The 12,498-nt window shown below is 41.6% G+C and overlaps 1 protein-coding gene across 2 annotated transcripts in view; it reads right to left on the bottom strand.

The window, feature by feature from the left end:
• Positions 1-1,555: 1,555 nt before the first annotated feature.
• The window catches only part of MRC2 (mannose receptor C-type 2), a 61,782-nt gene continuing 50,839 nt past the window's right edge, over positions 1,556-12,498 (bottom strand). For both annotated transcript variants that reach the window (XM_089531224.1, XM_089531223.1), the window contains exons 24-29: positions 11,136-11,304; positions 10,866-11,015; positions 8,033-8,152; positions 5,478-5,657; positions 2,867-2,893; positions 1,556-1,792 (exon numbers count right to left, since the gene is read on the bottom strand). In XM_089531224.1, the coding sequence (XP_089387350.1) occupies positions 1,572-1,792; positions 2,867-2,893; positions 5,478-5,657; positions 8,033-8,152; positions 10,866-11,015; positions 11,136-11,304 (867 nt within the window). In that variant the 3' untranslated portion in view covers positions 1,556-1,571. The remainder of the gene's footprint in view (positions 1,793-2,866; positions 2,894-5,477; positions 5,658-8,032; positions 8,153-10,865; positions 11,016-11,135; positions 11,305-12,498) is intronic.

Below are 12,498 nucleotides of genomic sequence, written 5' to 3'. Positions count from 1 at the left end.
GCCCAAACAAGGTTCTCTTCATTCCACATTTCTTTCACAAAAGGACATGTGCTAGGCCGATAGTCTCTCCCTGGCTCTGAATAGCTAAGATTGAAACCCAGATTGGCAAGATTGCATGTTGTTCCAGAAACCAGAAGAACCAAGTGTCTTGTTGCACTTCTTCAAATGATAAAAAAACAAAGTGTTGGAGGGAGGGATTCTAGAGCACTTGGGCATCAGCTCTATGCAGACATAAAATACTAGCCCCAAATGAGTAACTATCGCATACACTTTGAATACTTTGATACAGTGTAAAATGAGGGCTACCACAAAACAAGTTATTTATACCTCTTATCCAGCAAGGCAACAACAAAATGTTTTTTAAAACCAAGCATGTTAGCACTAGTTTTCCACCCAAGACACATGGATGTTCTGAGCGCCTTTCTGCAATATAGGCTTTTGTGCAAAAGATGCATTTATTTCCTGTGTCTTGTAGTATTTGTCCTTTGGGGCACTAACTCTGTTTCAGACATAATGCATTTGCTAAGAACTTGAATCTCTATATTTTCCCCTGGAAGATGCAGCCTTTCCTCCAGTATAGCTAGTTCATTTTCAACATTTCTATGAACATTTGGATTGTAGCTGTGCCATCACTGCAACTTCTGGAAAGTGTGTTAATAACTAGCAGCAAATGACAACCTCATGCTAGCCATTTTGTGAACTTCTCACCGCATGGTTCAGAGGGGACAATTTAGTGATATTCTTTCCAAACGGTGTTCCTTCACTTGTATGAGTTTCGCTAGTCAAAATTGTGACAAAAAGAAGCAAACAGCACCATTCCTAACTTCTTCCTCATATTCCAAGGACATACCTGTAATGTGTATCTAGCACTGAGAGGTCAATTGTAGCTATGAAAGTGCTTGTGATGCCACTTGCACATTATTGCAGAAAAGCCCTCTATGGCAACAGAATTTAACAGCAGAATGGTTGCTATAGTTGTAGCATGGCTGGAGAAGACATTTTCTTGCAGTTTCTCAACACCAAGAAGGTTCAGTCACCATTAACTGGAATTCAAGAGCCTTACACTCTTTAATTAGCTACATGGCTCCAAGGAGTAATGCAATACAGCAAAGTCATGTTCTTACCAAGAGAGAGGTGAGAAAATTCTGCAAGGCCCTTCCTTAGTTTGGCATTATAACCAGGAGAAATGTTTACATTTTCAGTTTATAAGAAGATGTGGAGATTACTCTGCTGGTACCCAAAGAGACTAGAGAATGCCTAATGGGATTTTTCTCCAAGACATAAACTGTCTCCTCTCCTTCCATAGCTTCTCTCTGGGTATGACAGACTTACAAAACCAGCTCTGGATTTATTTCTTTTGGCATCACGCAGACATGGGACAGGTTCCCAAAGGAAAACACTTTTTTATATTTCTCCACATATCGTGGTTTGCTGTCTCATCTTCCCATCCCACTGCAATAATTCTCCTGTTATTCTCTGCTTTCATCAGGGGCTTACTTTTGAGCTAGTATGTATGCCAGGCACTCATGTCCCTCCCTCCCCACCCACCCCTATGGTCAACAATTCCACCATTAGTCTTGTTGTTCGTTCATCTCCATATCAGACACCAAGATATTCTTTTCAGCAGATTCACTAGGGTTGGATTTGGTACGGCTGTATCGGGCACTCTCAAATGTCCCACGCTCTGAGCTCCACCGACGTTTGTACAGATATATGGCAATAGCTATCAATGCACACAGTGCTAAGGAGGAGAGAATGACCACTGCAATGGCCTTTGTGTTCTCCAAGAAAGCTGCAGAAAAGAAAGAAGGATAAGGAATAAAAGCTTACTTTGGTAAAAGAGACTTCAGAGAGAAGTTAGCAAGATCCTTTTGTGCACAGAACTCCCATGACTGGTTATACTTTGGTTAATATATACAATATGAGGAATTATAAGCAGACACACTGAAGCAGGGAAATTCCTGTCATGTGGGTTCCAAAAGGAGGAACTTCCATGGATATGAGAAGTCCTCACTTGAACCCTTTTTGCCAAGGAGGCTGTTTTTACACTTTGTATTTGTCCTTTTTTGGCACCAAATGTAGCTATTTGTAGCACAAATTCTGAGTCAAGACATACATTTTATAAAGATGTCCTATGTTCAGTTTGCAAAACTAATTCTATGGAAGAGGAAGAGGAACATTTGCAGGGAAGGGAGACTCATCCTTTCCCTAACAGACACTGCTAATTTGAGCAGTTTCCAGCTCCACACATTCCACTAGGTTTTGTCAATTGGATTTCAAACTTATTTTTGCATCTACAAGACAAGTGGAATTTAATATGACTCTCTCAGGGGTCATACAGACCACCCCAACATCATTCACCCTGGCAATACAGCAACCGGAGCAACCATCACCACTGTTTCCAACCCGACTCTGAAAAGAAGTGGGGGGTTTTCTGCTCGTTTTCAAGCCAACTCTTCTGGATTGGAGTGGCGTTGGGGTAGCTTCAGGCTGTGTTTGGGGTGTAGGTAGTCTAAACTCCATGTCCCCAATGCAGCCCTATGGTGGACCTTTTGGCCTGTCTGTTTCGGGCCTTAGAATTTTTTTCCTATGCATTTCTTTGTTTCTTTGCATAAGTGATACAGATTATATGTTTACTACATTTCTCCCTCAGTCTCTGTCTGTCTGTCTGTCTCTCTCACACACACACACCCCTAGAATTTGTTGCCACATCCATAATGCAGAATACACAAAGCCTTGGGTTTACAGACAGATTAAAAAACTATAAACTGATCTAATTTCAGAACTGGTGTTTAAGGGAATTTCAAGGAGCTGAGCTACCATGATCTACAAGAAAGCAAAATGTTCACTTTTAGTTGATACATACCTGATCTGGAGAGGTGGCTTTCTTCCACTGCCATGGAAAAAGAAAATGAGGAAAGTAGAGCCGGGGAGAGACAGAAAAACAAACTTAGTTGACTGTCCCCAGTACAATTTGACCTATTGCTCAAAGAGAATTATCCAATGCTTTTCAAGCCATTCCATACTGACCCCTCCATGCGTTGCTCTTGTATTATTTTAACTCCTAAAGGTACAGTTATAAGTACTTCCAGTGTTTATAGAATTCTTCATCAGGCAGAATGCAAAAGATACGGTTAGGTTTATCTAACCCAGCTCCCACTCTCCCTATCCCCTCTACTTGAAATCTGACTCTTTATGCCATGAGTCTGCAAAGCTTTGCAAATTCCTACTAAAGCCCTAGATAACACACTGTACGTTTATCGCCCAACTCATCTAAAGAGTTTATCACACAGAGGGGGAATTAGTAAAATCCCATGCAGAAATGGCATTTTAAAATTCGGGTGTTGTTTGTCAGATGCGTAGGCGTGAAAGAGAAATAACGCAAAAATATCCAAACCAAAAGCTCCTTTGTACTTTCAGAATTTAAGGAAATAAAAAGGAGCTGGTTTTGACAACTTTGCATTCGGGTTATTTTCGCATTATTTCTCTTTCACACAAATGTTGTCTGAAAAACATCCTGCAAATAAGGATTTTTCCCCCCACTTTCTGTTCAGGTTAATCCTGAACGTCATCTGAAAAACAACCTGCAAATGCGGATTATTTTCAGTTTAAATTTAGTTTCTGCATGGGATTCGTCCTTAGTGATAAACTCCTAAGCCTAAAATGTAGCAGCCATCAACTGTTGAAAATAAGACACAACATTCACATCCACATTTATTCTAGCCAATCAGGTGTCCACCCCACCAAATCCACATGGAGACCCACCATTTACTGGCCAGCCTTCTTACCCATTTAATCAGTCTCTTCCTTCTAACCCATTTAGCCAGGTTGTTGTAAGGATTAGATCTTTTGCAATTTTTCCACACAACAGTATAGAAATAAATACACTTCTTCATCGTGGTCCCTGTGAACAACACAAATGGGTTTCCTGCACCTACGCAGAGACATTTGGAACCTTCTAGAATTGCTAGGAAAAACGTTTTGGCGGTAGCTCTGCCCACCCTATACAATCAGCCCTTCTTATACACAGGTTTTTTATACATGGATTCAAGTATCCATGGTTTGAAAATGTTTAAAAAAAAGTATACATTTCAAATATCAAACCTTAATTTTCTATTTTTTATAAGGGACATTATTTTGCTATGTCGTTATATTTAATGGGACTTGAGCATCCACAGATTTGGAACCAAAACCTAGCGTATAACAAGGGTCCACTATATATACCCCTAGCATTCCTGCTCTTTTCCCTCAGTTCCTTTTAATCTGCTGCATTAGCAGTATCAAAGGAACTGATTCTTAGAATCCCTCTTCAATTTGAATATAACAGTTTTTGATCTCAGATTTTGGCTTTGGATTTCGGCTTTTTTTTTCAGACTTTGCATTGGCATAGAATTTTTGCTGGCTTTTGTTTCTGTCTGAACTTGGCTACTCTCGGCTTTGTGATTTGGACATTGTTTGACCTTCACAGATTTGACCTCAGACCAGTAATATGGCCTCTCAATCTATGTCGTTTAAGAAATGTGAGGAATGTGGCATGAAAATCCCATAGCAAGACAAACACACTCGCCGTTTGCTCTGTCTGGGTGAGGGGCATAACATGCAGACCTGCTCTTACTTCAGGCCTTTTACCCCTCAGGCCAGAAAAAATCGGCTCTCTCATCTGCAGTCGTTATTTTATGAGAGGGCCTTGAAGCTTCATGTGCCCCTGACTGCTACTGTCTTGGTTCCTTTGCCATCTCCGCCTTATAGACGGCCTTTGACGAAGGAGTCTGCCCATCAGACTGATGCTGCTCACCTGAGCTCCCCGAGGTTGAGCCACAAACCATCATCAGCAAAGCGTCAACCCGAATTCAATCATCGACACCTGACTGAGGCTACTAAACTCAAGGACCCCCCATCCCATCCCTAAAAAGCAGAAATCCTCATCGGCTGTAACCAAGGCTTCCTCCAAGCCATCTAAGAAAGCCAGTGAGAAGGGAGAGAAGGCAGACAAGAACCCGTTTGTGTGATTCACAGAGACCATGATGAAGAAGGACAGGTTGCTTACCTGTAACTGTAGTTCTTCGAGCGGTCATCTATGAATTCACACAAACTTGGCCATCCTTCCCTCAGGTCATGTCATGCTCTTGCACATGTTCCCTCATTATGCTGCTATGCAGCATCCAATTAGAAGTGAAAAGAACAGGAACACTAGAGGTGTGTGTGTGTGTGTGTGTGTGTGTGTGTGTGTGTGTGTGTATAGGGTGGGTGGAGCTACCGCCAAAAAGTCTTCTCTAGTGATTCTAAAAGGTTCCAAATGTCTCTGCGGAGGAAGCCCATTTGTGTGAATTCACAGATGATCTCTCAAAGAACTACAGTTACAGATAAGCAATCTGTCCTTCAAACTTGTCACTGCCCCTATTCTTTTATGCAGAAGCCATACTTTAGGGAGAAGCCCACCCCTGCTCTTTAGCATGGACTTCAGATTGCCTGCTTACCTCGGGCGGTCTTACAAATGACCCCCATCGTGACATTTGTGCAGGAGCCCAAGCGCCAAACCCCATTGCTGCTCTGGATCCAGTAGCAGCTGTTTTGGCTGAGCATGCTTGGTCCTGTGTCATGCTGCCCCCAGTTCGAATAGTTCACAGCCATGTTGTCATGCCATACCAGTGTTCCCCCTGCAAATAATAGAGAAACATGCTGTGTGAGAGAGAGGATGTGAGAAGGTGCTTCTGCTAAAAAATGTATCAGGCCTACACAGAAAATTATTTTTTAAAAAACCACAATTTTTTTTAAAGTATTCTGTGGTAGTGTGTGTTAGAAATCAAGTTGCAAGGGTGATACTGTAGTCTAGTGCTGGCCTAAATGTCAAGATCCAACAAGCGTGCTGTTGGAACACAATGCCTACACCACTGTTGGAAGGGAGAAAAAGCTTCTCCCACTTCACCTCTTCTTCCTTAAGTGAGCAATAGCACCCAGGAAGCTCATGAGAGCAGCTTGGACCCTCTGGTGACTGGCCAGCAGTCAAAGGGCTCCTGAACATGTTCCAACTGCACTTGTACACCTAGGGAAGAAACAGCAATGCCCACCTCCAGCATAAGGCTGCACCTTCTACCCCTTGAAACACCCAGGTGCACCTGGGCGCAACCCTGCAGATACTCAGCATCTGGGAAATGAAGCACACTCATTAGCCCTCAAAACTCACACCTTAGTGTAGATAGGAGTTAAACCAGCATCATGTCATGAAGAAGACTCTTAGCTAATAAAGTTTCTCAGACTGGGTGATAGGAGGCTAGGGATACAAACCTTACTAGCCAAAAGGCCTATAAACTAATGACAGTTGAGGAGTGTCCACCAGGCAGTTTTTAATTCCACTGGAACTGCTGGATTTGATATGACTCATTGCCAATTTCCCAATGGATACAAAACCAGTTATCTCAAATAAAGAGCCAGGGAAGAAAGGGAGGCATGAGCTAGGCAGATAGAGAAAGAAATATTGTGTGTGGTGATGGTGTTGGTGCTGAGGAAAAATAGGTTTATATATCCAGTGACATCTCTCACTTGGAATAGAAGCAGAAAATATAATGTAATTGGAAAAGGGAGAATAGATTCATACAATCAGAAAAAAAATCCATACTAAGGGATGTGTTTATAGGGAAACATTCACTTTGTCATCTTTGTCTTGGGCAAGAGTTTGTGCATCTTACTGATAAGGGAAGTCTGCTGTTTATGTTGTTTTTCTAGACTACTAGGCAGAGATCTGGGGATTAGTGCAGAGATAGCTTTTTCGTTTATACATCTTGTCTTTTGGTCCCTAAAGGCAGCTATGCTTACAGTATGCAAGCTATTTGACTTAACAGTGATCAGATTCACTAAATCCAGTTGTAGAAAACTCCCTCCTCCCCCCCCCCCCCCCACACACACTCTCTTCCACAGGAAACAAAAATAAAAACAGCAAGAAAAGCATAATGAAGCACTGTAGAAACAATTTAACACTCTGCTACCAACTGGTTCAATGCATAACATGATCTCTTGAATTTTCTAGCACATCTGACCAATTTCTGCTTGGCTGATTCATCTTGCCACCAAATAATGTTGTTTCTCCCTTTACAGTTTCTCCTTTACCTCTCTGTCCCCTCAACAGAAAGGGTTCATGGCTGATGGAACTACAAACTTCTTTCTGGTCTAGCCTGAGTCCTCTCACCTAGTCTAGGTACTACCAAAGTCATCCACCTCATTTATTGTTCTAGTAGTTCCCTAACTTGGTCCTCCAGATGTTTTGGACTTTGGTTTCCAGAAGCCCAAGCCATCTTGGCTAACAGTAAGGAACTGTGGAAGCTGAAGTCGAAAACATCTGGAAGGCCAAAGTTTGGGAACCACTGTTCTAGATGGCACATCCATCAGTTGCTATGCTGACATCCTGCTGGTCCCAAATGCAGGACAAGTTCCTTATTTTAGCTCTCCTTTTCTCTTTGCTCTTACATGTGATACATCCTGTTGAAGATGTTTGCACTTCCACCACAATTATCCCTAGTAGTCTCCTATTCCTTCAAATGACTGCTCCTTTACTGCCCCTTAAGACATGGAACTGCCTCCCAGGAAATCTAAAATGGTACAGTATCTCCATTTTCCTTCAAATCTATCATCTATCATGTTTTCCGTGGAGGCTTAGCACTATTCTCTAATCTTCAAAACCTATTTCACCTATGCTTATGTACATCCAAAAATGGCATATTTACTGCTGTTTTCACTTCCCTTCCCTTTGCCTATTAATTCGCTGGGGCTAATTATAGATTGTAAGCCCCACTGAGCAGGAACCTATTCTTTTGTACATTGGCACGGTGCTGTATCAGTGAATATACAAGTTCATTGTTCATTTACACGACTGGAATCAAATTGGAAGATAACTTCATGGTAGATTTCACTGCTCCTCAGTTTGCAGGTAGCCTCCTTACACCTCTCTTCACACTTCAATCTCAGTTCTACGGTACAATTAAATATTCCCTATTCTACAGTACAATTGCCAACTAATGTAGAAAAACAGTGGCTTTACCTTTAGGGTTAAAGGCCATCCCCAGCCAGGCCCCTTTGGATTGGCTCTCATAAGCTTGGAGGTGCTCCCAAATGAAGACGTTCTCCATCTCATCTAGGATGGACAGCACTGAGCCTCCAACTATGGGGGTAGGAGAGGAAAGAGATACACCACCCTGAAAGGTCATAAGGCAAGAAGAGCACAGCTTGCTCACAAGTTTACACTTCAATTTGAATGATTCTCAGCTGAGAAGCCATTGCATTACACCATCTAGGAAGACATCCATGCCATACAAAGGAAACTGACATTTTGTCACAAGAAAACCATGGGCAAGTTATATACACATCTATATACCTCCAGATTAGTGAGTGGGTGGGTGGGGCAAGGACAGTGAGACAAGAAAGCAGAATGGGTCAAAAGTGGTAAATCATGGAAGAAGGATCTTCCCCAATTCTGATTGACAGATATATAAGCTGATTTGCTCTTTGATAGCTAAGATTTACGAGGCACTCTCCATGTACAGTATTACCATGTTTTCTCCAGAACAGGAATAGGAAGACCAGCAAGTGTTCAAAGTATTCACATGCATTGCTTAATGATAATTGTTACAACAATCTTATGGTTAGCACTGCATATTGAAGATCAGGAGACTGAGGCTATGGGAGGTGGCTTGCCTCACTCACCTAGTCCATTTAAGGTGAAATCTGAATTTCCTGATTCATTGCTCAGTCTCTCAGCCCCCATACAACCAACTCACATGTAATAGCTTAAAACATAATAAAATGAAAAGAGAAGCCCAAAAAGTCTCATGCTGTTCAAACTTTCCAACATGCAGATCAAGAAGCTGAGATAGTTGGAGCATGGATGATAAAAGGGCTGGTGTCTGCGTGTACTTGCCTGGAAACCATGCAGTATTTTCTTAAGATATTTGTTCACAGGAAAAGATCAGAACCTTCAGTTCACCAAGCAGGGAGCCCTAAATGACCAGAACAATCTGGCTGGGGGGGAAAAGCTCCGTGGATTCTCATACTGTCTATCAGCTGCCTTTAATTGATGTTCCTTTCAGGGCACGAATTGCAAGAGAAGACTGTATCTCGAGCAACTGATTTCTAGATGAATGTACTATGAATCTGTGAACATTGCCCTACTATCTTGTTTTCTACTCAGATTGTTGTCTGATGAGAAAAGAGCATTCTGGAATGAAGATAATGGAATTTGCATATGTGATCTCTAATTTAGTGTCTGCACATAAAAGCATACCACTGGCACACATTTTTTCCTGCTTTCAGTCATACAATCAGGCCATGTCCAGCTTCCACAAGTACGGAATACCTCATTCCTTCTTCCCATATATAAGTATGCATGACTGTGTGTGTGTATAAACATGCACACACATACATATAAAAGATACACAGACACTTAGACAACACACACACACGACACAAGATGCTTGAAAATTTCATTCTGCCCACATTTTAAGTGAAGTAATTTGATTCACATTTTCCAGACCAAAAGCAGACATGCATGTTTGCTCACACACATACCTACACATGAAATCTATAAACATACACCTGCACACACACAATAGATGCAACCCTATGTAGCTTAATGTAACATAGGTGTGTCAAATAAAAAAATTACACTATGGTGAACCACTTACCAATACTGGACTGACTATATTGCCACTGAAGCCCCAGCCAGGGGTCATTGGTGAATGGAGGAGGGGGTTCCCTTAGTCAGACTCAGTGGCTGAGATAATCATTATGTATTTGTTTAGACTCTTTATATCCTGCTCTTCCCAAAGGGACTTCAAGAGTGGCTTACAAATTAAAAATCTGACAGTTCCCTGTCTTTAGACAGCCTATCTAAAAAGCATAAAAAAACCAAGGAAAGGGGGGATGACAGTGGGGCAAGGCGTTAAGTTCAGAAGATGCTGGCTGCTCTTGTCTCCTTCCAGGGCCAAAGCAGTGGCAGCTGAGATAGGAAACAGCCAGACATTTCTGCAATGCTACCCACCCCACACTTTCCATCTAGCACCAATGATTGGGGGATTCTGTGAAAATGTGGTATATGAGTGGGGGCTTCAGACATTGTAGCGGGAGGAAGGAAACATCAGCCTCTTGCAGTGGCCAAAAATAAACACACACAGGCATAGGGTTAGCTTACAAGTGAGTATGCCACTAACATCAGCCAATGTGTGCACATATGTTTAGTACAAGATTGGGTAAAGCATAGCCCTAGAATTCAATTTTTGTGGCCCTTGGAAAGCTTTTTATCCCCAAAGCCCACCAAAAATAGGGTTTTTTTCCTTCTGTGGCAATTCTTGAGTAATTTTTTTTGTACCAAACCACTGCCAAATGCAAGTAATCCACTTATGAGCGTGATGATTTTGCTTTCCCAGCCCCTAACCATGCAAAAAGGCATTTTATTGACCAAGAAACTTGTTTGAAAATGGCAATGTGAAGTGCTATGATGGAAGTGCTGGTGCACCATAACACAAGGATGAAAATTGTGGAGTTGTGCATTCAGTTACCCTCCATGATAGAATACATCATGCCCTGAGGCCTTTGCATTTTCTGTTTCCTCGTCAAAGTAGCTCATCAAGTACCTAAGTGGAGAAATAAGTAGGCAGACTGCTACTGTAAAATAAATTTTAAAAAAGAAACAAACAACAATCCACATTAAACCAAAGAAAGAAAAGATAAGAACAAACTAAAAGGAAAAAAGAGATGAAAGTGCAGAAGTAGATATATTTGAAGTCAGACATGCCAAAAATTATATTCTGGAGAGCAGATCTTGTTCACATTTTGCCTACAATAGCCCTACATTGAAACTGCATTTAAGAAACCTTTACCTTTCTGACACCTCTTCATAGCTTCCTTCTGGCCTAGCATAACTTCCATGTGGAAAGCATAGCAATGATTCCGGAAAGCAATCCAGGAAGAATCCTCCACTGATTTAGGACAGCTCCCATTGTAGCTCCACTTGTGTGAAGAAAGAGGTCCTAAAATGGAATGCTGGGTGAGTCAAAATTTCTGTCCTCATCATTCAAGCTCATGAGGAGAGAATACTCCCTATTTCAGTCCTCTCCTGTCCCCATCATGTCCCCACACATATACTTCACCTGTGTTCATCTTGCAGATGGCCCCTTGCAGCTTGGCATCACAGCTGGCAGTTCTCCATGTTCCATCTACATCCATGTACGTGCACCCCATAATTTGTTGTGGTTCTCCATCCTGCCAGTTTGTGTAGGAAAGGCTCTCATCTGTGAACCACATATAGTTCCGTCGTCCCTAAAAGCAGCCAATGCAAATAAAGATCTGCCATGCTGGATCAGGCCAAGTGAGATATATGAGGGAGGTTCATATCCTGTAAGATATATGAGGAAGGTTCATATCCTCTTTGAAGGAGATGCATCAAATAATGTGGGGGAACATGAGGTGTTGGGGGTTTTTTTTAGCCAAGTTTGGAAAAATTACTTTTTTGGACTATCAGAGTCCTCCCAAAAACCTCCAATATGAATGGCCAAGGTCTGAGAAACTCTGGCAAATGTAATTAAAAAGTAACTTTGTGACTTTTTTAGCAGGTTTGTGGGTATGAGATTAGTCACAACTGTGGGTTTTCTATGCAATGCTTTGGTAGCAGGAACATGCCTAGACAGGACTCCATTCTTTGTTACAGTCATAGCTTCTATATTGCCCCACCATCTTCCCTTTTATTACACAATGTGCCTATGTGCTTCAAAAGTCTTTTAGAACAGTGATATTATTTCTCAGGCAGCTGAAGCCAAAATGTATCTTTCAAAATCATCTAGCCTTTGTTGAATTTTAAGCATCTTGACACAAAGATGTTATCATAGAGGATGTTGTACCCAGTTTGATTCAATGGGTGTGCTCCAAACATAGTCACAGCACACTGAGGTAGGCAATTTGCAGTCTGTGGCCTGAATGTGCCCCTCAAGAGTCCAAATGCAGACCATGTCACACCCTCATAGTATTTTCTTTTTTACTGAAAAAGTTCATTCCCACGACAGATAAGGACTAATGGAAACAATCCCCCCACACTGGTTTAAGGCCAGGTGAGCCTTTTTTAAAAAACCAAAACTAGAAGTAACTCCTTGCTTCAGAAAGGACCCTCCTGAGTCTAAATGAGGTGGGTGGAATATTCAGTTATTCAGAGATTATTCAGTTCTCCAAAAAAAATTGGTTCTTCCAAAGTTTGGCTGCAGCCACCTTCCCTCCCAGCTTCTTTCCAATAATTCGACCCCCAACAGCAACAGCAACAACAAAAACAAACACATGACAGAGTTCAAATAATATTCTATTCAAAAACTGTGTTCAAACAAGCAAAAATATAAAACACATAATAATAATAATACATAATAATAAATTGTATTTATATCTCCCACTTCTCGCTTCGGATTGAAGGCTGGCATCCTGTCTCTTTATGGACAGGGAGCAGGGGGTATTTATTCTTCTGCTCTTATT

This window comes from Sceloporus occidentalis, unplaced genomic scaffold, assembly GCF_023333645.1.
Source record: "Sceloporus occidentalis isolate IW3139 unplaced genomic scaffold, rSceOcc1.0.p SCAF_7, whole genome shotgun sequence".
In the NCBI taxonomy this organism is placed as follows: Eukaryota; Metazoa; Chordata; class Lepidosauria; order Squamata; family Phrynosomatidae; genus Sceloporus; species Sceloporus occidentalis.
The sequence above is the reverse complement of the archived record's forward strand: the minus strand, read 5'-3'. Positions and strand labels throughout refer to the sequence as shown.